General features: G+C 37.9%; 1 protein-coding gene across 1 annotated transcript in view; it reads right to left on the reverse strand.

Annotated features, from left to right (window-relative positions):
• Positions 1-27712, reverse strand: part of WWC2 (WW and C2 domain containing 2) — a gene marked incomplete at both ends in the record, with an annotated part of 99333 nt that overhangs the window by 53100 nt on the left and 18521 nt on the right. The window contains one exon of the mRNA XM_080629873.1: positions 10839-10948. Coding sequence (XP_080485999.1) covers positions 10839-10948 — 110 coding nt within the window. The remainder of the gene's footprint in view (positions 1-10838; positions 10949-27712) is intronic.

Here is a 27712-nt window from a genome sequence, read left to right on the forward strand (position 1 = left end):
AGGACCTATGCAGGGGGGAAAACAGGAACACAGGCTGAAGACTGGAGGAAAAAGAAGAACTGCGGTAAAACCAATCTGATTGCTCTGAACTGTAGCTGAAGTGCACTCTTGGGGAGAAGGCACTCTTTCAATTCCGTATATGAAAACAGATTTTGTAACAGCAAAAGCTGATAAGAACAGATTCTGGTTAATAACAATCTCCCATACTGACTGACTACCAGTTTTTCAAGCCTTTTTTGGTGTTAATATCACAAACCAAAAGACATAAATAAAAAGAAGCATCCCATAAAAGCAACCCTGTAGAATCCTAAACTGACAATTTCTATTGCACTGCCAATACTTCTAAAAACAAACACACACACATACACCCTTCACCGCTTACAAACATGTCAAGCTTTTGTATTTCTACTCAGGAAAGGTATTTCTTAGATGTGCACAATGGATGCATAGAGAGTATATATCACATAAACCCAAGCGTGGTGCATAAACGATTAAAGCAGAGATGCTTTATACACAGTTGGTTTTCCAATAACCCCAACAGGAATGCTCTCTCAAAAAAACTAACTATAGCTATGGACACACATACATATCATTGTGTTTATAGCCAGCTGCTCTTTTCCACAAAGGTATCAGTCACACAAAGAAGCAAATCAATACCTTTTCCTTCCCAAAAGGTCAACATATGCCCCTATCTGTGCCCACTTACTGCTGTTGTGCTTTAACACACTCCACATTCACAGTTATTTACACCAAATTAGAAGAGCTGTCCTTTTTTTTGTGAAGCAGGATGAAGACCATGAAGCAGCATTCTCATGGGTCAATGATCAAATAGGATAAATGCAGTTATGTTGGGGTTTTAGAAGAATGTAATGATGCGATTGTGTTTTAAGAGTGTAACCAGCAGCCACCAAATAATCTTACAAGATTGGAAGGTCTCATCTTCGAGCACGTTGTAAGTAATTGCCTTGTAGGTTTTAAGTGAAGATTGCTCAACATGCAGCCCAAAGACCAAACGTAGCCTGCAGAGTTCTAAAACGTGGCCTACAGATGCCCTGCCCTTGTGACTGCAAGAGAAGGACAAAGCTGATCAAGAGCAGATTATTCTGTACTGCTGACAAATACACTCATTTTCTTTTTGCCTCTCCAAGCTGCATGTGCAAAACAATAGTATGATTATATGAGCTAACATCTTTTATATTGATAGTCATGAACAAGTTAAAGGTGACCCTGCATTTTAAAATTGCATACTGTAACTTCAGCATACTGAGGTTTGGGTATGTGCCTGTGTAGGTAACATTAACTGGTCAAATTATTCTCAGCCAATTCTGTCTGCAAGTATTTCATTCCAGTTGGGAAAACACATAATCCTGGAAAAAGCAAAGCAGTAATGGAATGACTATCCCAGAATTGTTACTCAACTTTTACCAAGCAGAAAAGGCTCTAGAGTATTTTTTACTTTACATCTACTTAAATATTATGAAGTGGAAAATCCCAAAAAAGCATATCACTTGTTTGGCAAGTTATTCATATATATATATATATATATATATATATAAATATGTGCCTGTATAGCAGCACCATATGCTTGTTCATCTATACTTTTCAGTTATCTCAGTTTTAATCAATAGGTTTACTCCACAGAGGAAAAAAACCCAAAGACAGACTGGATAATGTTTCTGGTACTGTACTGCTGCACTTTGAAAAGCATGTTCATTTGAGCACATGTACCTTCCCAGAGCCAATACATTTTTTAAAAAGCAGAGTTCTTTCAAAACCAAATATTTATTCTTCCCAAAACCTCACAGAGATAAGGATTTTTTTTCCTTGGACGAGAATGCTTCAAGCACCTGCTATTAAGGTCAAACCTCTGTACACAAGAATATTATTGTAATAGTTACATGCATGTCATTGAGGGAACAGCTTCCTGAACATTTCAAAATGAGATGTGAAACCCTTAATGCTTAAATAAAAGAGTGAAATTTAAACCACGAAGAACATCCAAACATTTTCCTACCCTTATTATTCAACAGCTAATGTAAAATAAACTTGGGAGATCTCATTCCTTTTTTAGGACATGTTTCCACTGCTGACTGCAACAGGATGCCTTACAACCTCATCTGCAGCATGAATGAATGACGCAAAAACCAGATTGCTAGCTGGTCAGGTGAGGAGTAAGCACTGGTTATGAACACCAGACAGAGCTGCAGAGTCGTATCTGTTCTAAAAAAATACTAACTGGACTTCAGTCATCAGCAGTGGAGAATGAGCAATCATTCCCCTTGGGCACAACCTCTCCAACACTTTCTGCATCACCAGGCAGTTAAGTTCAAGAGTTCAGCTGGTTCTTGCAGAGAAAATGAAGATGATGTACTGGCCATCATTTTCCATAACATAAACCAGGATATTAACCGATGGCATCTCCTTAAAATGAACTTTTAAACAGCAGGAGTTGTACATGAGGAGTTTAAATAGCAGGCTTTATCAAGAGCACTGCTTCGATTCAAAAAAACCTTTATATATCAACTTCTCTGTCCAATCACAATGCAAAATAATGTTCCATAGTAACAGAATGAGAAGGGTGGTGGGGTACCTAATATTCAGGTTACACATTCCTAATTTGACTAGGTTTTAGCATCATTTGGCAAAGCCACTTGCAAATCAAAATTACTCAGTTCTATTAAGAAATCTTGATTTAAAACCAACTAGTTTAAACAAATTACTGCAAGTGCATAGTTAATAAATTTATTAAAAAACATAAACAAGCCATTTGTTTCCTCCTATTTTAAAATATCTGAGTGACTACCCACACTGGGGGGAAATGCTGTGAGACAGACAACATTTGTAGTCTCGCCCAGCGGAACCGCACAAACAGCAGGATGGCACGCTCCACCCAAGGACGTTCCTGTGCACTGAAATGTTCACAGCCATGTAATGTGGAAGAGGAAGCTATGCTGGCTTTAATCATACTGCTATTCATGAAATGCGCTCTTCCTGGCTCACTGCCAGCCAGGTTTGATGCACTTCAACTCAGCAAAAATGTTGGTCCAAACAATGATTCAAAACCGAAATGCCAAGACTAAGTTTATGCTTTGACAGTTTTGTTTATTCCTTTGGCTAGAACTTGCTTCTAGGGCAGCAATGTTATGCATACTCTGTGTAATTACACATAAGATATATATTATACATAGCATACAGGCAATAGGCATGCCATTTTTTTCAAACAAGTTATTTTCAGATGTTATGTTCCTGTCTGCTATCAAGAAACTCTGCCAAATTTTTACAGTCTACTTGAACAGAAGGAAACGATTACCTTATCAGCAGTAGATCGTATTTCCCTAAAATACATGAAATTAAAATCCCACTAGAAAATCCCACAGGGAAGGGAACGGCTCCCTGACGCCCTACTGCTGCACATGAGAGAATTGGACATTTTACTATGGGATTAACAATATGTGGAAGCAATAGCTTTCCAACATCTCCTCTTGCCAAACAAAATAATAGCACTGACTGGCTCTAGAACAACCCACATATATGCTGTCTTCAGCCAGACAAGTTGCATTTAGGCAACACAGAGAACAAGTACTCTCAAGGGGCCCCACTACCAAAAAAAAAAGCTGGAGATGTTACATTGCTACTTGAAAAAGGACACATACATAGCAAGAGGAGACAAAATCAGGACATTGTAGTTTTCAACCTGAAGAGAGAATTCTCATCTCTTTAAACACATGCCCATTTTATTTCAGTTTGCAAATGTGGCAGAATCACCATTTGGGAACACAGGCTATTCCCAGGGAAATCAGTTGACTTGGCTAGAAACAAGGATCAAAGACCTAAGACCTACAGGGAGAAGAGCAGGGGGAGTTGTGTGCCACAGCTGGAGCTGTGTAATAGCTGCAATAGCCCTACTTTTTGGCAGTGATAATTTCCACCATGTCACCTCAACCCACACACCCTACTGTTACATTCACATTCTTCTACAGTAGGTTGCAGGAGCAACCTACTAGAAAGCAGCCTACTGCATGCTGAGGGCAAGCCCCTGGAAAAGGGCTGCAGATAGGCAAAACTGGGGCCAGCAGCACTGAAATGATAACCAAGATTTCAACGGTATCTCACACAAAAACGTCTCAAGATGGCACAAATGAAATCAACTACAACCCTTTGACATATAACGTCACAAGAGAAACAATGGTGTCTAAGATCAACCATCACAGGATAACATGAGTTAGCTTAGTGGTAGGTGGTGAAAGGAATTTTATCAACAACATTACGTAACCACTATGGATATGTTTATTCTACAAGTATATCCCACGTTTCTTGATAAACAACCTGGCTTTCAAATCTCCAGTATTTTTCCTGCAATCAGACAAAAATACACTTAGGGGAAAAAAAAGCGCAAATATTACTCTATTGTACTTCAACTGGCAAAACAAATATTGCAGGCAACCGAGATGCAAGTCTTAATGAACAAAGGAGCAAATGCACTAGCACTAGTTTCAGGGAGAACACCCAAGTGTTACTAGACTCACTTAAGGAATGTACTTTATTGTTTATATATCAGAGGCTTTCTGAATGTTTGGTTTTTTGGGGTTTTTTTCCTCATTCCCTCACCCTACCACCCTAAAATTTTAACTCAGACAAGCAATCTGTACCCCAAAATTTAAGGAAGAATTCACAAACAAATACTACATAATTTGTTCGACAGGTATATAAAAATAAATAATAGCACATTCCAAAGACAGCAGTTTCAGTAAGATCATGCAGCCCAACAAGATGACATATACCGTGTTTTAAGAATGTTCTAACACGTTGCTGGATACGCAAAGAAAAATCACATTCTACCACATATAAGATGGAATATGGATTCTGAAGAGAAACATGGAGGGAAATTAGTTTATTCAGAGTATGCTTGGAACTGAGCTCTCTACAGTTTGCTTCCTGACACAGAACTTGCACACAAAAAATGACTCCTCTCTTCCAGACACCTTCTTCACTTTTCCATAAAATAATTCTGTGCTTGGATTTGAGTAATGACAGAAAATGAGAATGTTTTCCAGCTATACTATGCAAGCATGAGCAGATTTCCAACAAATATTTATTCAGCGATTTTTACAAATTAAAATTGAACACGTTATCCTTATGGCATATTAGGTTCCTCTAGATATTGGGTAGCATATGCTTGTATATCTCACAGTTAAATGCAGTAGAAACTCTGAGCATTGTGCTCTGCATTATCCAGTAAGTAGGTAAAGTTCCACTGCTATGGCTATCAGAACTAAGACATAAGAAAAACATGTAAGTATGATCTTTACATATACGTTAGCAGCTAAAAACCACCTTTAATCCAGAGCCTTCATTGCTCTAGCCCTCCTTCTGCAGCCAGCATGCACCCTATTATTCTAATCCTTTCCAATGGCCAGAGTGCAGAGGAGGAATGCCTATAAATAAGATTCAAGTTAAAAATCTACCTTACTTAGGTTTTCACCATGTGTGTTTGCTGACCATAAAGAGTCTCGCAATCATTTCCAAAATGCTTGCATGTCACCACTTGCTTAGAAGATGGCGATGGGTTGTGGAAAATAATTGTTACCTTTGCCACTAACCTTCACTAATGGCAGAGTACATGTTTTATAGGTTAATAGTGCAATGCAGTGAAAAAAAACACCACTTGCCTTGTTATTCCTGAGCCTGAAAATAAGAACTGGAAGTAAAGGAAAAAAATTTAGGGATTCGATGCTGAAGGCAAGACAGAACTTGTCCCAGTCCCAGACTCCCTCAGACTATCCTGTCAAAGCTGAAGTAGGAGTTTTCCTTTCTTATTCCCATTACCCCCACAGCTGTTCATCTACACACATGCAGCGATCCAGATCAGAAAACCTGAGCAGCTGGTGGAAGGAAGAGGAGGTAGAGAACGACTCACACACCTCAGGAGGCAGAGTGCTTCCCCATTGTCTGTGTTTACTGCATGTCATCATGCTGACACAATGTGGGGACAGGAACCAGCACAAGCACGACTGCTGCTTCACCTGCCACCACCACCCAAGAAGGCACCTGGAAATCACAGCCTCAGAGTCAAAACTGCTTCCTGACAAACCTGCACAGGGCATGGAACAGACCAAAGTTCAAGGGTGCCGTTTCAAAATACCTTCAACTAGTGCTACCATGAAAAGCAGCTGTCCCCTGCCTCTCCCACCTGACTGTTCATTCATATCCCCAGGTCACCTTCCCTTGCTTGCTTGCTTGAATAAGGCAGTGGAAGGCAGAACAAATAGCAACAATTATTTTTTTTTTCCCCCATTAACAGCTTGGTTTCAACTCAAATCAGCTCCCTGATCTGATTCACTGTCTGGCCATGCAAATGTTCATGTCAGTATAAGCAAAAACATTACAGGGACAGAACAAAAGGCCAGAGGTAGCAATAGAGCAGGACCAATTCTTTCAGAGATTATATCAGCTTAAAAGTGTTTGCAAATCCAAGCTCTAAGAACATAAATGTTTGCATCTCAGCTACTTAACACCTGATGTTGAAAACCCTGCAGAAGAATGGAAAAATTTGAAAGTGATGACTTTGCCTGTAGCTATATGAAATGAAGTGGAATAATAGTTTGTGTTATTTTTGGTATTGCCTTGAGTTCCTAACCATGTTACTTAGCAAAATTAGTTAAGTGTTAGCAAATCAGCTGAAGTAGATGAACAGAGGAGTACATATATTCAGTAACTATAGTAAGAGTGAACAGCATAAACTATGTGATCTCTGGGCTCCCCGAAGCCACAGTAAGAAGGATCCTGCACAAAAGCACCCCCTCAGTCCCTGACCACCAAATAATATCCCTTCAGTCACCCCTCTAAGGGTGCTCCTGAACCACAGCATAAGCACTTAGGTCCTTACGGTATTAGCTACCCACATCATATGCATGTTTTGTCTTGCCAGATGGCTTGTAATCTGGTCTCCCTTGAAGCTGAAAGCATCACATTGAAACTCCTAATTGGGGTAATATATTCATGAAGTAATGACCTCAGTCAGTGTTTCTCAAAGTGGGTTACATCATCCAAAAGTATCATGAAAAAGCTCTGAGGCAATCAGTAAAAGCTAAAAAACCCCCAAGCTGTATTTGAAAAAAACCCCACTCATTAAAATATATACAATTATAGAAAAAGTGTGATTATAATAAAACAAAATTACACTTAAACATATTGCCACCAAAAGAAAATTCTTCATGCCTGATGGAGTGTTTTACAACTGCAGACTCTCACAGCCAACTCTTACCCCTCTGTGGAGGAGAAATTGAGTTTCCACTGGCAGTTAAGGAAGGCATGCTTTTCTTAGGTTTGTGTGGGAAAAGGGAAGGTAGGAGACTAAGATAATTACACACATGGGGAATTTATTCATTCATTTATTTTTAAAGAAAAATATTTTAAGTATTTTTTTAAGAACCGACATTACAGAAATTTGCTAGAACTTTTAGAACATTGCAAGGTCCAGCCTAGCACTGTTTTCTTGAAATATCCACCTTTCAAGAGAAGCAGAATGAATCCCATACTGACCATTAATGCAAATTTGTGAGGATGGTGAGGCACTGAAACAGGTTGCCCAAAGAAGTGGTAAATGCTCCATCCCTGGCAGTGTTCAAGGCCTGGCTGGACAGAGCCTTGGCCAGTACGGTCTAGTGTGAAGCATCCCTGCCCATGGCAAGGGGGTTGGAACTATATGATATTAATGTCCTTTCCAACCAACTATTCTATGATCCTATGAAATTCAATCCTTAACATTTCAACCTTGAGTTTTTAACAGAAAACAAGGAACAACGATGAGTGAGAGACCTTCTGAATTTATGGTCTACTGCGCTACGGTCTAGCCTGTTGCTCATAGCTTATTGGGTTGGTTTAAGAAACTAAACAAGATTGGCCAGTTTTACTACAATGGCTCCAAAGTTCTGTGGACAACCGGAAACTTCAGAGTTTTATCAAATCTAGCTTTGTACAGATTCACACAGTAGAAATGATACTAGAAAGACAAATTAAAAAGAGGAAAGATAATACAGAAGCTTTTCAGAATAATTAATTATGGGATTCGAGAGAAAAGAATCAATGAGCTCTTCCCCAAGCATTTTGCCAAAATAAGTCCTGCCAGAAGGCAGTTAACATGAAATGTCTTTTGTCACCTCTCCCTACCTAGCACATGGGAGCAGATTTTTCCCAAGGAGCTATCCATCAAGCTGCCATTTATGGGTCCCGAAATTCTGCTTTATTCAACCTGTTTTTCAGGCATCTATTTGGTCCTCCTCCTATCAGCAGGTACAGTTTTTCTATTTCGCTGGGCTTTCTCGTCCAGTAAAAGAGAGAATTAACAAAATTAAAATTAATGTAGGCAGGTGAAAGAGTAAAGGAATCTTCCTTGTTCTAACATAGCCACTGTCCTGATGGAGTATTTTAACAGTTCAAATCCAAAAAAGTGGAAAAGCATATTCGACACATCTGAATTATTACACTGTTAATAAAGCAGTAAGCAGGTGCAAAACCTGCTTCTTCCCCCCTAATTATTGGTGACCTCCATACTAGAACTTTTAATAGCATCAAAACAACACATGTACCCCAGTCAAATGAAGTAGAAGTTATAATCTCCACATTTGGCACATCAAACAAATGACCTACTTGCAAGATTCTGAGGCAGTTTACCTCTCTGCAACTCAAGAGTACTCTCAGCAAAACACTGCGCAAAATACAGTGTACAAAACTAAAATAAACCACTTTACAAAATAAGAAGTTTCACTGAAATTGCTACAAAGCAACACACATTAATACCACAGGAACCAATATACTACTGAACAATGGACAGAAACCACTTCAAGTACGCCAAAGTATACCATTTTGTCATTCATCGTATGCATTAACATAATATAAAGAAACCTAGCTAACTGTACGGATTTGCCCCAGGCACAGAATGACACGTGTACAGATGGATATACACAACTCTCCTCTATTATTAGTGTTTGCAGTATATCTACAATTAACAAGAGAATTTCAAGACAATGGTGTTCAAGCCTCAACATCTTACATGTGTGCAAAGTAAAACTTCAGCCCATGAACAGTTTTATAATATTCAGGAATTCACCTTCAAAGCATTTGATCTCTTGAGGGGGGGGGAAGGAGAAGGGGAAGGCAACAAAACTACAATACTGATAATTTTAGAACAGATTAAAAGTTTTGAGCATGCATGAAATGCAAGAGCACAATTATCTGAGTGATAATTGTGAGTGATCTGAAATCACTTTCAAAACACATAGAAATATGGATTGCCTCTGAAAATTTTAGTATTAAGGTTAATAGTTTTGGCCAAAGCAGAAATTAAAGGCAAGTTTCCTTTACTTACTTCCCCTTTTGAATTCCATCAAGTATGTCCCTATTTTTTAAAGTTCAGGAACATTTAACACCACACGCAAGATCAGAGGACTCTCATTGCTACTCCAATAAAGCAGGGCTACAAAAGCCCAAATGAGGTTATTGAGTGAGATTCAGTTCAAGCGCAAGTGTCTATCTGCAGGTGTTCAATAAGCACAGTAGGTATCTCATGTCCCATTCTCATTATCAGAGTGTTCCAGCCCAACCCAACCAAAAGAGTTTAAATAAGCTCATCTTCAAAGCAGACACCCAACCAGTCAACGACATTACACTGACTGTATTGACTGATTGCTGTTGACTACAAAAGCAGCTGAGACATCTCAGGGTTGATTCACTTGCCCATAAATTTGAGATGTCATTAGGTAACGAGCCTTGTCTACAGCTTTTGTTCCAGAAGGCCACTGGTCTCTTACTGTCCATGACATATGCATGACCTTGTGCAGTTGTCTCAGCAAACCTAAAGCATCTGAAATGGCCATAGACACCTTACTGTCTTTTAAGTAAGTACATAGCACTACTAGTGCAAATGCCCGCACCTATGTTCAGGTGCTGATCTTAAATAGAATCTCTTTTATTGTGATATTAAGGACAATTTCTGTGAAAATAAAAAAAGGTATCAATTAATATGGAGTAATACATGCATAAAAAGAAGATAGAAATGCTTTCAGGAATATATTCATTTCAGTAAGTCTAACAAGCATTATATTTCAAATTTTGCTACAGTTTTGTATGGTTTAGACGTATTCCCATTCAATTAAAATATATATGTAGGAACAGATGTAGTCATTTTGTACCAGCAGATTCTCTTATTAGCCTTTTAAAGCCAATAACATTATATGAAAGGGCAAATCTTCCCCAACATTTTGAATTTCCATTCCCTTTTCAAATGCTACATTAAAAATACAGCATTATTTATAGCATGAAATGCATTCTATAACATTCTTAGAACTACAATACATTTGCCAGAACTCATATACAAGTTACAAACACCCCATACTATCTTATCTACAATAGTTCCTTTCAGTAGTTAGACTGGAGCCAGATTCTGTTACTCATATCAGACTATCTCTGCCAGTGTGCATTGCTGAATATTTAATAGCCACCAAACATCCTACACATTATAGATACCAACAGATGTTAACTATTTTTATTTATTACACATTACATGGACTTCTTCCACAGGAAAAAGAAGAAAAAAAAAGATGAATAGTTCCATAAATAATTTTGAGCCAGCTATAATACAACTGCAACCATCCCCAACAAACCCATGCACACAAATGGGATAATATGTCTACTGAAAACCAGAAATTGATACTTTAACTACACTTCTCTCACAAGAAATCCTTTCCCTACTCCCAGTCATACTCCATAAGCTCCTCAAGAAAGTCTAATCAAGATGTGCCTTCTTATATAATCAATATGGCAAAACAAAAAATACTTACGGTTGATGTGATCAATATAGTATACACCAATCTGAGGATCATATGCAGCTTCCCAACCCCATGGAAGTTCATCCCCAACACAATCCGCAAACGACAAGGGCTTTGTCAACCTAAAAATAAAGAAACAAGTTAATGGTATAGCTTTTCTCTCTTTCATACATGTTTATTATTCATATTAAGTTGTATTACGATAGAATCATAGAATAGTTAGGGTTGGAAAGGACCTTAAGATCATCTAGTTCCAACTCCCCTGCCATGGACAGGGACACCTCATCCTGTACCATGCTGCACAAGGCTCTGTCCAACCTGGCTTTGAACACTGCCAGGGATGGTAGAAACTAGCAAGGAGAAAGGACAGCAAGTTGGTTTCACCCTCCTGAAGTTTAGGCTCTGGATTGTTTTTCCCTGTTCCATCCTTCTGAATTCATTAACTCCAAGAACATAATACAAGTTATTGCAAACATTTTTCAGTTCTGGCACTCAAGCGAGAAATTCATGGCAACATCTTTCACATTAAACAATAACCAGTAGCTTGTAAAACAAAGAAATAAAATCTGCAGTCCTATTTGTCCCCAGAAGAACTGGACCCTACAACCTTAAGCCTGTGGTAAAAGCACAAGATTTCAAGGTCATCTTCTCTAATGACCACAGACAGAAAACTCAGAAACAAGAATACAACCACCTAAGATGTGGTTAGTAGCACTTAATCAATCAACATAGTTGAATAAAATAAGCAGTAGTGTGCACAGAGTAGACATTTTATAAGTAACATTTAATGGGCCTTGGATATTCACATGGTGCTTTTTTAGGAAGATAGACAAAGTTTTTCATTTTCATAATGAAGCAGCTAATTTGTTACAAGAAACAGATTTATAACAATAATACATAGGTTTTTCCAACTAAGACTCAGCAAAGCTTTATATCATCATCTTTTTGGTTTTGGGGAGTTTTGGTTGTTTTTTTGGTTTTTTTAAGAAAAATGAGTATCTGAGTTTCCTCAGATAAATGCCATGCCTGATACAATATATTTAATAGGTAGAACAAGAGATTTAAGGTTCTGTCATCACCATAGTGACTGTAAGATTAGTACACATCCAAAGTTTATCCAGAGTTTAAAAAAAAAATCCTCAGGGTAAGATTATTAGAAGAAGTTTATGGGATACATGAGCACCACCTCCTTTGCTCACTGCTGCTTAACTTCTATCACCTAAGACTGTTTTATCATCTCACCATTAAAATTCTATTCAAATAAAACACTAACAGTCTAATACACATGCGATTCTTCTGCATTTCAGTATTTTTTTCTTCAGTTTCTGACCAAAACTGGTTTATCAACATTTTTGTGAGGATTGAAAAAGAATAGTACATTTTACTTTCTACAAAATGGGCTGGTTTGTTGGTTTTTGTTTTGGTTTTTTTTAATGTAGAAAATGCCAAATGGAAAGCACTTTACAAAACCGGTTAAATTCTTTATGCAGCTGAGAAAACAGAAATTTGAGCACAGGTTTGATTTAGATCATTGTCCCACAAATATATTATTATTATGGATGGATCTGACCTACCAGTTCTTTAAGCAGGGCAATACTTTATCCTCCAAATTAAGGTTGCAGAAATTACAAAGAACCAAGCTCTTAGGATCACAAAACCTTTTGAATTGTGGGGTTGGTTTTTGGTGTTTGTTTTTTGTTTGTTGGTGGTTTTTTTTTGGTTTGTTTTTTTTTTTTGGTTTGTGGGGTTTTTTTTAATTGTAAGCATGAATCCACTTCTTCATATTCCCCCAAAGTTTACAACATAAACCCAATAAGGTTTCTAATGCTTAATTTGAAGTCCAGAACATGTTCACATGTATACAGCAAATTTCCTTATTAATTGCCACTTCTAACTGCTATACAAAATCGCTTAACACCCCAAAAAGTATTACAAAATTCAGGTGAGATTACCAATGTGGAATTACACGTGGATCACTAGGATATAAAATATGGATTACAACCAGCACAAACAAGGTGTGAGAAAAGTTGTTTACTGAGAGAGACTCCCCATGAGAATGGCCAACTACAGACACTTTTCTCAGTAGAGTGAGAAGATGTAGCTTCTGTATTACTTGTTCTCCTTCTCAGCGTTAATCTCACAGACTAAGAGCTCCTTTTCCAAAGGAAATCTTGATGCAGGAAAGAACATCCCACTGAAGCTGAGCGGGATAAACTCCCCAGTCATCTCTGGGAAGAGACAAGGTCTGTAGTAAGCCAAACCTATCTGTTGTATCCTCTCCCACTGCTGACATACATTTTTACATCCAGACACAGCACTGCTCCAAGTGAGGCTGCTCCAAGAAGGAGCTCTTCAAAAACGCCAGCTCAGACCTGCCACTCTGTTCCTCACCCTCCTCCTCCTCTCAGGGCAGTAGAAACTGCACTGCTGTGGCCAAGATGGCAGCTATGCAGCTCAGCAGGCTAACAAGCTGCCTAGTGCTGCCATATCAAATACACCTGCCTAAATGCTACCTGCTAATAATTATCAGCATCACTTCAAAAATTACTCGTTTGTTTGCAAACAGTGCTAGCTACATAGAAAAAGATGGTTCTCAGGAAAATAGCAGAAGCCTTTTAAAGCCAGGATAAAGCATGCAACTGCAACTTGAGCCAGGCTGTCCACAGCACGCAGCAGACTGAACACAGGGTACCTATATCAATGTTCCCAGGCCACTACAGCTCAGAGGAAGCATCAATCATGTAAAAGCAAAAGCCCTTTGGCGAGTTTGGTTAGTCATGTGAACCTGTGCCAACAAGGGCACATCTTGCTGTGAAATAAGTCCTGCCTCAAATCAAATTACAAATGCGGATTTTCATGAAATGTCTTAAACTGAATAAAAGTTCAATGTCATCCTTAGCCTTAACATTTTAATATTAACTCAAAACACAAGTCTTGTAATTCAAGTAGAAAAAATATTTGAAATACCATATAGCAGAGTAGGGATCATAACAAACTTGTATAAACATGGACAGATGGCCTCTAATAAACTCATTTAGAATTCTACATAAGCATTTGATACTTTCAAAGATACACACCACAGTTAGCAACAATCACAAGATGCGATTTTCAAACCACCCCTACAGGAAGGATATAAGCTCAGTACTACTCTGGCTTTTCATCTGCACTCCACACCAATTTTATTTTTAATCAAATACTGACTTCTTACTATTACAGCACATTCTGTAGGTTCGACAGGAGGCCACTCTGGCCATGTGGATGTTCTGCCCAGGTGTTACCGCCTGTCAGAAATCAGACACTGTGAGAATGAATAGCAGCCGCTCTCTCATCCCACACACTCCATAAATTAAATTGACACTAAAAAACTGTGGAAAAGTAATTCAGTGACCCACTCTGGACCTTAAACAAAAGGAGGGAGGCCCTGAAATACAGGCAGTACTTGATAAATTATTCTATGAATTCTGCTATGTTGGATCATGCTTGAATATTGCAGACTTAAGATATGAACTATGTCAGGGGATCTGCTCCCAAGTAGATTTATAAAACATGATAAGGTTTTTACATAACAAGATCACCATCACTTAAGAGTGTTACATCCCCATGACTATTTTTTTGTTTCAGATTCTTTAAATAGCACAAGATTTTTGAGCCCAACACAGACTTTTACAATTGAGAAGCAATCAACATAAGGTAATATCCAATTGCTTAGGGCCCTCAGACCTGTCTCAACATACAGTATTTACTTTCAAAATAGGTATGGCAAAAGGGTAAGATTAACATAACATGAAGTAAAACACAAAAGCAAATTTGCAAGACAAAAGTTGAAAGCAGAGTTACACTGGAAGGAAAACAGTATCTGGGAGCAAGGACTGAAGGAACCTTGTCTGTGTGAAGATCATTGTCTGTGACATAATAACCTATGATAGACAGACTGCCATTACATTCATTAACCATGACCCAAGAAAAATTATGTTTATTGCATCATAACAGGATTAAGTGCTGTCTCAGGGCACTGATACTCTGAGAAGGTTTGTAATACCTCTTCAGTTTGTAGTTATCAATTTACATGTTCTTAAAAGAATACTGATACTCTAAAAAGGATGACTTTAAGTCCACACTTAGTATACTATGAAGTTCAATTAGTTAACAAAAGATGATGGTAAGGGGGTTAATGTTTATTAAGGTCAATTATTCTCCAATATTCTCAAGCTCTTTTTTTTACCTTACAAAACTCTTTCAAACTCAAGACTAATTTATTAACCTTTAGCTCACATGTAACATTCTTATCTCCTCAACCCTATATGGCTGCAACACTCCAATTTCAGTATACAGATTGAAGTGTACGTGTATTCCCTGGGCCAAGAGAACAAGAAGCAGATGTGTGCAACAAGAACTGGCTACTCACAAGAAAACCAGGAAGCATTCTGTACTTCCATCATGTAAACAGTATATAATTACGTTATTGCCAATCACTTCACAGATGCCCTGGGAAACACAGGAGACAAATATAGCTCACAAATTGACAAGCTGCATTACCACCTCAAATCCATATTTTTCTTTAAAAGTTTTCAGAATATAAAACACAGATTCTACAACCATATGTTATCATTAACAGTTGCTATTGCATCTGCAGCCATGCGTGTAAGTCTGTTTTATACATCTGAAGTTAAGAGACTGATGATACTGTAAAATGGACTGTAACTATAGACTGATGGATTGTCAGTGCAATATTGTTCCATCTAGACAACTTTCTTGCTTTTGTACTTCCTAGATGACAAAAATACATAGAAGAAAGATTTCTTCCTAAGGTCAAGGTCCACAAAAAATGAGAAATTTAGTACATATACTAGTGAATGGGGTATCTTTCTTTCAAGACACAGCCCAAGATATTTCATACTTCTGTGATCTGAGATTATCAATATGCATGTTCTTAAAAATGTGTATGTGAATATATATATACACACAGACACAATTTTAACATGTTGTTTTATGCAAGAGTAAATCTGCATTCTGCTGCATTCCTTCCCTGACTCCTTTTTCCCTCCAAAATCTGTTCAGGATTAAATCAATTGTAACACTGAACCAGAGGCTATTCATAATATGACTAGAAGCCTACCTTATCAATAGGAAACTCTGGACTTTGGTCTCTGTTCTCATCTAAACTCAGCTGATGCCAGTATCACTCACCTCCTCAGCATACTTCCTAGACCTGATTTTACCCACATTCTGAATGACTATTTGAGTACAGCTTGATATGTTTTGCTTAGCTATAACTATTTGCATCGATTTTGTAAGAGTGATTTATTGTGATTTATAATATACGTGGTGGAGGGTATGAGGAAGAGAAAAAAATTACAGCAGGCATATCTCAGAAAATGGGGCAGAGGGGGAACAGGGAGAATGGAGAAGAGACAGACAAAAAAAGCTCCACAAAAAACCTGAGACTTCCTTTCCTCAATTAGAAAGGAAGAAAATGAAGGTTGATGAAAGGTACATAAATACCTGAAAATTCAGACCAGATTGTCTTAATCTCTTTCAAAATTATTTCCTCCTTTGCTATGTGGTGCTTGACCTACAGTCAAGATATGGAGTTTCGAATTCAATTATAACTAGGGTCAATGCTCAACTTCTATAGCAACTTCAACATGCATTTGAAAACTTTCTCCAAATCCCAATTATCCCCTACAGAAAATAACCTCATATTCTTTGCCATGTAGCAAGATCTTGTGTGACATTTATATGAAGTGCTGTATGATTAAATTACACACCCATTAATTCTCATATAAAGCAATGTACATTACACATTATTTCTCTTACAATGCAGTACTTGCTAGTACTTTCTCTAGACAAAACCTGTTCTTAAAAAAAAATACCTTTCCTCCACACTCTAAGAACTGAGAAGACAAAACAAATGTTACTATTTAGGTGCAGAGACATGAGCATCTATTAAAATATAACAGAAGAAACCAAATGATGGAGGGGCTACATGCACACTTTCCGGGAATCTGGCTCATTTAACTACATACATATATTTAACTACATTACAGAAGGGCATACAGATAACTTGCCAGTAATACAACAGTAGCACATAAAGCTTCCTCTGAGCACTTCCTCCCAAACACTTTCACTTAGCACAATGACACAGAATAGGAACATATGATCATCATCAGCAAATTTCTTATTTTGCAAAAGGATGACTGAAAGTAGTTAATTGTTATTTTGATCCAGTAGCCCAAGACAAGCAAATGTAAAAACGTAAATCAACTGATCAGAGAAAGGAATGTATAAATACAGGAAAAATGCTCTAAAATCTTCTCGAGAGTTCTGAATTTATTACTCAATTTGGACCTTAAAATCAAATTGATTCTTACCCAACTTTCTAAAACTATAGGCATTGTGACTCTAGAGGATCTATAATTACATCTCCTAATCCCACTCCAAATATCCTCCCAAACATGGATTTTAATCACTTCAGGCACCCAAGATCAATTTCTTCTATAAAACTCTGGGGTGCAATTAATCTCATTAGCTTCAAAAGTTAGTTATCTAACCTGAATTACCCCTTCAGTTTCCCTAGAGAGGCTGATTCAGCACACCTGAATATTTAGATTGAAGACGAATCACACCACACGTTTCCCTCTTTTACTAGTGACTACAGGAGTCTGAACACAAGGTTCCTTAGCCTATACAAGGTAACTAAATTTATTGGGATGAATACTATACCAGGCAGCAGAGTGCATACAGAATGGCAAAAGACACCAAGCTGTAGTTCCACATGTCAGTTCAGAGTTAGAGAAGCACTCACCCTCCCTACAGCTGAGGTCAGTAGCCACTAACAGCATGAGTTACATTACATTGGGAAGACAATTTTCTCTTCTACAAATGACAGTGGCTTAAGCTGGAACAGAATGCATTTGCTTTCTATTAATAACACTGTAACCAGGCCATTTATCTGTAGAAAGGGGCAGATTTGCATGCCCTTAAAACACCCTTTTGCCATATTCTTTGTTCATTCAGTTCTATAAACTAGCAAATCCCATGCACAACTTCTCTCTCTCTCTCTGTCTTGAAAAAGCTCATTCATGAGACTGTTGACAGGATTTCAGCTTCTAAACACCATGTTCTTAACACAGCAGTGCCTCCTGTTCAGATACCAGGCTAAGACATTATGTACAACCTTTGTATTGCTTAGGTACACTCTATTTTAACAAGGGTATTATTAAAATATACTGGTGCTTTATTACAGGTATTATTTTGAAAGAGTAACTGGACATCAGTAACACATCAAAGAGTAACATGGAGGCAGCCCCTGTTTTAGAGTAGCGGTGTAAAATAAACAAGTATGGTGCAGTTAAGCATTTTTGACCTTGCTCACAAGATGTGTGCAACCAAATGTTAACAAATGCCTATATTTAAAAGACAAGCAAAAATGCACGTTACCTTTTCTACACCAATACAGAATGACTAAAAGTAGTTCAAACTAAATGTCACCCCATTATTTTAATTATGAAAAATTATCAGTAACATTAAATTCTGCTGCTTTATGCCACCTACAGCCACTACCATGTGCATCATTAATCTGCTTGTTTTATATTACACATGCATGCACATAACAGTATAGGTTTACAGAAGTTCCTAGCAATGCTTGTAGCATTTACACGCAGCAGTCAGCACTACACTGACAGCATCATGCCTTCACCTTTTTGCATCACAACTGGATCCTCAAAACCTAACTGCAGAGAATAAAGTCACAGTGGAGTTACACACTTTTAGGAGACAAGGATTTATTAACTCCATCTGTATTTCCTGAATACATTTAATGAATTTTCACTTGTTTTCTGGATTTCAGGTAATTTTGCCCCTGGGAATCCAAAGATGGGTAAACCAGTCAAATTAATATAAGAACAGAAGCTTGAAATATGTGGGCACTGATTCTGGCATTCTAAAAAAAAACCCCCAAACCATACAGGTACAGTATCATTCTTAACAGCCTGCAATTTGTATCCTATCATTATTTTAAGCTTCTTGGGTTTTACAGGGCATTTTTGGTAAACAAAAATGTCTACACATGCAGATAGAGGATTATATTAAAAGATACACATAAGAAAGTTTGTCATCTTACACCAACACCGAATGGCTGGACACTATTTGGATGTGTACTACTGGGGGTAATGGGCTGTCACAGCTATTTTACAGGCACAAAACCTTGAATGGCTTGTATCTCTCATTTACAAATGAGCAGTGGGCTTATGTAGATAGGACTAGCTACATCCAATGCCGTTTCAGGGAACCTCTAAGACCTTGTAAAATACAATTTCCATTAAAAGACTCCTGTCTAGCTAGCCAGCAGCCCAGGAGAACACAATACTGTGTTCAGGAAGCACACGAAGACTAAGCAGAAACCAAGGTTATATTTACCTTTTTCTGACCTCATAGGGCTTGAGGTTTTTCAAACTTTTTAAAAGTACTGAGCAAGTGCTTTCTCTGTAATTTAGGCAAAGTATTCAAGGCTTCTTTGAAATGCTTTGCTGAAAAGGGCAATGTGCTGAATAGTCTTCAAGTTCCCAATTAGCTCTCCAGAAAGACAGCTGCATTAAAACTTCCATGTGAAATAGCAATTTTGGCCAATTATCAGTTCTGACTTCTACTGCCAAAAGGCCTTCCTGAAGACAAACTCACAGTTTCATAGACAGTACTATGGGACACAACTGTTCATCACATTCATTAAGTACTCCTTAGACATAACAACCTGATACCTCACCGGTGACTGCTTTTGGAGACAAGCACTAACTCCAGCAGCAAACTGTACTCCATTCCTCAAATGTTTTCCAGGGACTACTCTTCTTCATTTAGTTAAACATTTAACTGCCAGGGCAAGGATGAAAACAAACCAAATAACCTTTCTGCAACCACACTATAACAAAAAATCCTAGAGTCAATATATTTATACATCACCTACTAAACCTGTAAAACAAAAAAACCCAAACAGAAATCTGACTGAAGTTCTTAGCTTCCAATATCTATTATGAATATAATAATTTTAAGCCAATTCAGCCATGTATTTACTAGAAAAGATTCACTATACATATCAACATGTTCTTTATAATAGAAAATCTACTACCTGCAAAGAATTAACAAAAATTACTGTCCTTATTATTTCTTTATTGCAAAAGACTTATCTTCAATGCTTAAAAACCCTACGCATCCCCAGGCTCTCTCAGCTTTAGTGCAATACAGAAAAGGATGAAAATTAGAAATCTTCAGGTCCTCCAAAGATTCTGCCTATTTCCTCCACAGAAAAAACACAAAATGAGGAACTGATGCCCTTCTCACACATGCACACACACAAAAGGAATGAAGCAAGCAGACAACACACAATATTTCAGTATAGGAGGCAGAAGATAGGGGGAAGTGAGTGCAAAATGAATACGCTGTATTCCAGCTTACCATAAGATGTTATGTGCATGTTAATGACTGCCATAAAAATACATTATAACAGCAATGAAGCAGACCATAACTGCCTCTTCCCAGTCACAAAAGGGTTAGCATTAGCTCAATGTCAGTTCACTCTGTCCCTTCACAGGTGCTTCTGAAAAGGCACATAAATTGAATAGCTGAGACCAACAAGGGGAGGAATGCTTTTGGGAAGGAAGGGACCCACACCCACTGGTTGCAGGACCAGGTCAAACTGCCTGCTGGCATGGTTTTTTTGTTTCCTTTTCCTTTTGATTATGATAAACTGTTTTGGCTTTCCACTTAACAATTACCATCAGTAAAGAAAAAACCCCACGCTGAACACAGCTATACATTTTGTTGCATCATTTTATCATTGAAGGTACTGAAGGAAAGGAAAGCCAGTATTTTCCAGCTCAGCATACCAGCTATTCGCTTTTGTAGGGCACCTCCCTTCTCCCCCAACAAAATCATTACAAGTAATTTGTTTATCCCTTTAACATTGCCAAATTCAATGCAAAGATGACATTTTGAAAGGTTGGGGGGGGGGGACGGGACAGAGGAGTGGAAAGGGGTAATGCTATGAATGTTTTCTCCTGCGTTTTTCTTTGACACAGCAGTTGGTCCTGCGCTGGCCTGTAAGCACTATAATATTAGACACCTGGAATGTGAGGAATGTCTGATAACCATACCCTAGCACAGGGATAATTCCACAGCCATAAACCAATGATACGACCTTTGAGCCTTCCCCCGGAAAGCTCAAATGCAGTGACATTATGAAAAGGCTATTATGTGCAGTGTTGCTATAGGTTATTTGTATATACACAACTGTACACTGTTGATAGAAGGAAACCATGTTGTCATCAATTAAGAACACTGTTAAGAAACTCTGCTGTTAGTTTTAATGTAAGTCCATAAACACCATGATATTTTTCCAGTAATTTTAAGTGTTCCCAATCCTACAATCTCTACCGGCAAACTTGCCCTGGAAATGCTTCCTTTATGTGTCTTGTACCACCCTGCTTCTTATATCATACATCAAACTATTCCTCTACAATAGGAAGATGTACCTTTAGAAATACAGAGGTTAAAACAAAACAAAACAAAAGCAAAAAAAAAAAAGGAAAAACTCCACAAACCAACCAACCAACCCAGTCAAGCATTGATTTGTGAAACTCAAAAAAGTCACAAACTGCAATAAGTTCCATATGCAAATATGCAAACAGGAGCAACATCTGTCTCCAAAGCTTACCTTTAATTGAAGCATGGTACAACAAACAATGAGAGGGAAATATCCATAGATCGGGATACTTTATTAGAATAAATCAAAACTGATACACTTATAATAAAGGATTAAAACATTTATTCTGTTATTTTGGATGATTTGTCCAAATAGCTGTCAGGCACAAAGTATCAAAAGCAAACTTCATGGCAGATAGTTAACTACTGAAGGGTTAAATATAGGACATTTCTGTAGAGTCAAAACTAAATCTGGGAAAGAGAAACGCATTTCAAAGAAAGAACACAGTCAAAACCAGAAAACGATCATGATAGTCAATGTCAGCATTAAAGATCTGACCTATCCCTAACCTTTCCTCATTCCTCCTTTCTGTAATTTCATACACATGCTAGAGCAAATCACCCCACTACTCACCTCATCAGCTACAGAAAATGATTTGGAATTTTTTTTCCTGTGAATTCCCCTTCACTCCTCCTGCAAACACACACTTGCCTTGCAAGGGACCTTTGAGTTTACAGAGTGGATATTTAAAGACTCTCCTCGCCTAACTGCTCCCACTGAAGTCAGCAGGAGTGTTACCAATTTCCTGCTACCAATTTAAGTAGCAGGAAACTTAAATCTGTGACAAGCACTTTTGAGAAGTACCATCCCTCTGAACATTTCAAATAACCTCACAAACATTCAACTTCAGTGCTGTGAAGCACTCCAGCCAAGTACACCAATCATTCCAGAAGCAAGGAAAAGTGAACTCGAGTTAACTGCCCAAGGTCACCGCAATTCAGTTACAGACCTAGGAACTGCACCCAAGGGGAGACAGCACCCCACTCTTACTATTATTAAATACTTAGTTCTTCATGTCCTGATTTCTAGCTTCTCATCTAACCACTTGTTTGGTAACAATTTTTAATGCATACTTCATTAAATCATTGTGTGTTCTGCAGTACACCGCAGCTCCTGTTGCAAAAAGACTGTTAGATCAGAGCTCAAATCCTACACAACCACTTGCCCAACCTCTGGGCACCGGTAAACTATTTCCAGATGCTAAAGGAGAAATCTTCTAAATGTACTAATTTTTTACATGGAAAATGAACAAACACCACGGATTTTATATATCTGCAAGCAGTATAATATTAAAAAAAAAGGGGGAAATATATTTATATTAAGAAACAAAAAAGTTGAACAACCCTTGGTGCAAACAGTTCAGAAAGTTCCCTCAAATCACTTCAGTTATGGTTCCATAGAAGACAGCCCCTAGAAAAATCTTTACATTCTTGAGAGCAGTGTTGGAAGCCCCAGTGTGAGTTACATACATATTAATAAAACTGCATAAAACTGAAATAACAAATACGGCTGTAGCAAATATGTTTGCTTCATTCAAACTAACACTGAACTTGAAAGTGCAAGATGCTGAAGTATCACGGTACTGGAAAATTATGGTATTGTAAAATTACAATTCTAGGATTTCAGACATATGTTCTGGCCTACATTTAATCCCTCCCACCAATTATTTTAATATGCAAACCTCTCGTTTGCAATGCTTTTATTAAAATTAAACTGCTTTTCTTTGTATATTCCAAGACACTCCCAAAATAGTATTATATTAAACAAAATGAATGAAGAGCTCCTTTGGAGCCTCTACTGTTTTTACATTTCTATATTCACAATATTAATTTAATTCAAGTTTTAGATTACATTTCTTCCCAGTGTCAGTAAGGTTTTGGGGAATAGGAAACACACAACAATTATCCATCAGGAAACACCTAAGTGTTCTGCTGTGACTTCCTTCCCACACACCCACTCCCAGAAAAGACCTGAAAACAAAAAAACAAAACACCCCAATGCAGCAAATTCACAGTTTATCACACATCACTCTTTACTGAGTATGTCTGGCACAAACGGCTGTTCAGGGCAGGGGAAATACTTCCAAGGCAGCAATTTGAAAAGACTGCTGAGGAATTCTGCAAGATACTGCAAAAGCTAACGATGTACTTACCAGACTAGAGTAGAGCTGTCTACCTTTCCCACATGTGGAAAAGCACTCCTTTCAGGTTTATTAGCAATCTGCTAATAAACTGATCTAAAAATATTATTCTAATCCAGGTTAAAGAATTACTTCAGAGAATGTAGTACATATTAAAACCTAGTCCCTAGCCATGGTCACTAATAATGCAGAGTAAATCATCATTATTTCTTTAAATAAGTGTACAAACATCAAAACAGTATTCACAATACTCCCGTAAGTAACTGCAATGTTTTACCAGTCCTGTCTTTCAAGGTGAAAGCATATGTGAGAAGGCAAAAGATGATAAGAATACCAGGACAAGGTTATTTTGCACATTTTCAAATTCAATTGCTTAAGCTAACACTTAGAAACTCAAAATTAAAAAAGGAAAGAGGTTATGCACAAAAATCTCTGAAAAGGTTTTGTACCACTGAATTGCTTTTAATTGGAGCAAGAGATGTTAAGTATTTTTGCCAACACCACTGAAGAAGTCATTCAAAACTCACTGTCAATGACTCTTTGAATAAGGTCACCATTCAGCAGAAGCTAAAATTACAGGCAGCTTATTTACAAGTTACAAGGAAAGAAATTTAAAACAAACCAGGAAACATCACCATACGATTTCTATAAAGCCACTGTGTGATTACATTTTAATACTGTGTTCAGCTCTGATAGCCTTGTACTTCCACACCACAACATCTCACAAGTAAAACCATAGAGTAAGATACAGAGAAAAACAGGCAACATATAGAATGTAATGTAACTGAACAGACTAAGATTATCCATGTTAGGAGTTGCTTAGAGTGGAAATATTACATACAAGGAAAGGCACAGGCAGCACGTACTCTATTTCTCACACTACAAGGAGGCGTATGCAGAAGAGTATGCTCAAAAAGTTCTCTACCACACACAACTGCATGTGGACCTCACTGTCACACTATTTCATCAAGTCAAAACTGTAACTGCTTTCAAAAACAGAACACACAAAAGACAAAACCTACGGAGAATAGATCCACAGTAACAGTAAACATAATATTCCAGATGCAATCATTTTCCTACTGGAGTTTCTATTCTAAATTCACTTTTCTTCTACCACATGCAGAAAGACAAAATGAATCTGGCACTCCTTCCTTTCACAAGGCTGTTATGACTTGAAATCAGAACTCTGAAGACAGAAACCATGTCAGACACAGTATCTTGTCTTAAAGACTCTAGCTACTTAGAAGCTGATGGCCTTTACATTAATAAATAAAAAACACCAAAATGAACAAACAAACAAAAAGAAAGAAGAGAGGTGATACTTTTCAAGATAGCTACTAAACCAGCAGCATAGCTAAGCACTATGCCACCATCTTTATTCTTTGGCAACAGAAAGGAACACACAATAGACAAATCCTAAGTGTTCATTTACAATGATGAAAGTGCAGAGAATGTTTCCCAGTGGGAGGAAAAAAGGAAAAGAAAAAAAGCCTTTGGCCTTGTGCACACACTTCAAACAAGGCTCTTGTTAGAAAGTATTCTTAAAACTGCCTCACTACAGAGAACATCATGGAGCTACTGCAACTCATAAGCAAAGATATCTTTGACGTCCCTTTAATATATTCTCATTTGACAAACATTTAGTTATTTTAACGTTTTATAATGAGTCACTAGAGGTTTTCCTACCCTTTTGGTTTTTTTTCCTCTCTTGAGTTAGAGTCACAAAGGATGTTTGGGTTTGTTTAGGGTTTTTTTAAATATTACTTAAAGTTGACATTTCTTAGATTTACATTAATCCTAATTATTGCAAATAATATACTGTCAGCACTGAATTTTAGCAAAAATGGAAAACTAACCTAGTCAGGAGAATAATAAGTTACTTCAGCAGTACAGCTCCCACAAAGCTCACAGCAACAGGTTCCATCTTGAGTTGAAAGAAAGTAGTCATAGATAGTCTCCACTTTTGACTAAAAACATGGTACCAATTCTTTTCATCCGTCCTAGTCTTGTAACAACAGCCTGCAGTTCAGGCTTGCCTTCATTTGGGCTGGTGGTCAACAGGTTATATTCTACCTGGAAGTCAGCAAGAAGTGGACCATTGAAGGGACCGGTTCTGTTTAACACCTGTATTGATGATTTGGAGAAGGCATCAGAGTACACTCTTACCTGACTTGCAGATGACAGCAAACTGAGGGGGAACAACCAACACTGTCAAGAACATGACCATCATTCAGAAGGACTCAGGCTACAGGAATGGGCCAAGAGGAACCTTCAGAGATTCAGCAACAACAGATGCAAATGTCCCTTACAGTGATACAGCCTGGGCCTGATCAGCCTCCTTTATCGGCAGGAGTATGGCCAGTAAATCAAGGAAAGCAGTTACCCCCACTACTTTGCACACGTTAGACTGCATCTCAAATACTGCATCCAGTTCTGGCCTTTTCTTGTTCTAAGAAAAACAAACTAGAGCAAGACCAGGGGCAGACCACCAGGATGGCTGGGAGCTGGAGCACTTGCTCTGTGAGGAGAGGCTGAGGGACTGGGGTTTGTTCAGCCTGGAGAAGAGGCAGCTTCACAGGGATGCAACATCAGCCTGCCTTTACCTACACAAGAAAGTCTTCAAGACAACTGCATCAGGCTCTCTGCAGGGTTGGGTATGGTGGGAGGATGAGAAAAACCAGGCATAAGTTAAAACAAGTTCAGACTGAATATAAGAAAAAAGCATTTTCACCATGAGGATAGGCACACGTGGGACAAGCTAACCTGCAAAGTCGTACCTGAGTAACTGATCTCAGAGCTGATCATACTTTTTTCACATAATTTTAAATCTTTGTGATCACCACCCTTACAAGCCACATGCACACATACACATACATGCATACTCACCCCTGCCTTGCCTTCCTTTCTTGGAGCTTAGAACTCCATTATCATATGTCTTGACTATGGAAAAATAATCTTCTTTACTTGCCTGTATCACACCAAATACCGAGGTCCCATAATAATTTAAGCAGACCCGGCTATCACAGTTCTGCTCTTTCTTCATGCTAAATGTTCATGCCCCTTCTCATTTACTTATGCTGGCAATCATATGACTTCAAGTCAGTTCAAAGAAATAAACTAGTAGGAGATACTGAAATCTTTAATTTTTTTTTTTTTTTAACCAGTTTAGCTGCCTAACCAGTTCACTACTGGTACAAAAGCCAATGCAAGAGAAAGCATGGAACCACTTGCAGTCCCAATTCAGATTGGTATGAACTACTCATGAAACAACAGAGTTCTTAACAGACACTGAAATCCTGGTTCTTGACGGAAATTGTAGGCAGTACTGTAATATACATAATTACTACTACTACTCCTTATGATTAAGCTGTAAGACTAAGCATGCACAATTGGAGAGTGCTTAACTATCTTGTGCAAGTTTTATGTGGTGAAAGCTAGGAGGCTTATTTTGGTAGGTTGAGGTTTTTTTGGACTAACAATGAACCTCAACTAGTTACAAAGCCCTATTTCAGAGAAAAGGGAAGAAATTACAGAGAACAGTGTTTAATTCCTGTTGTATTATGAAATGGAAATGCTTGGGCAATTAGGAAAATTGCCATTTATTTTAATACCTACTGGCTACTTGAGTTTCAAAGTAGAACAGTGTAAATCAGTGAAGTGCCCAATCCTGCAAAGGATACACAACTTCACAGGACAAGGCACCAAGGAAACTTCCACATGAGGTTTCCTTCCACACCAAAGTCAAAGGCAGCCTTGCCATTGCCTTCATCAAAGTTAGAAGCAAACTTTGCATATGATTAATATTTTAATTACCTAACTTTTGTCATGGTTGCCAAAATAAAACCTAAAATATTGTGTCCATTTGTGAGAGGCTTTGCTATCACCATTTTGACATTTTTAGCCAAAACCAGCTCCTTAACGAGTCTCTAGTAAGGAAAGAGTTTAAAAACAGCTAATGACAGTGAAAATTACAGTACTGCCTCAAATACTGAGCAGAGGCACTTCTATAGAAAAATAACAACTAAGCATAAACAATTGATTAAACAGTAATCTCCCACACTGTATATCTCTTTAGTACTGGAAGAGGCAAGCTGCCCTATAAGCAATGTTTCAGTAAATTCAGCTGACTAGAAAGCTGCAATTTCACAGACTTCTGGAATTTCTTAGATGCAGTATTTTTAAATGATTACTTCATAAAAATCACTAAGTATT

The sequence above is a fragment of the Psittacula echo genome, assembly GCF_963264785.1.
Source record: "Psittacula echo genome assembly, chromosome: 1".
NCBI lineage: Eukaryota > Metazoa > Chordata > Aves > Psittaciformes > Psittacidae > Psittacula > Psittacula echo.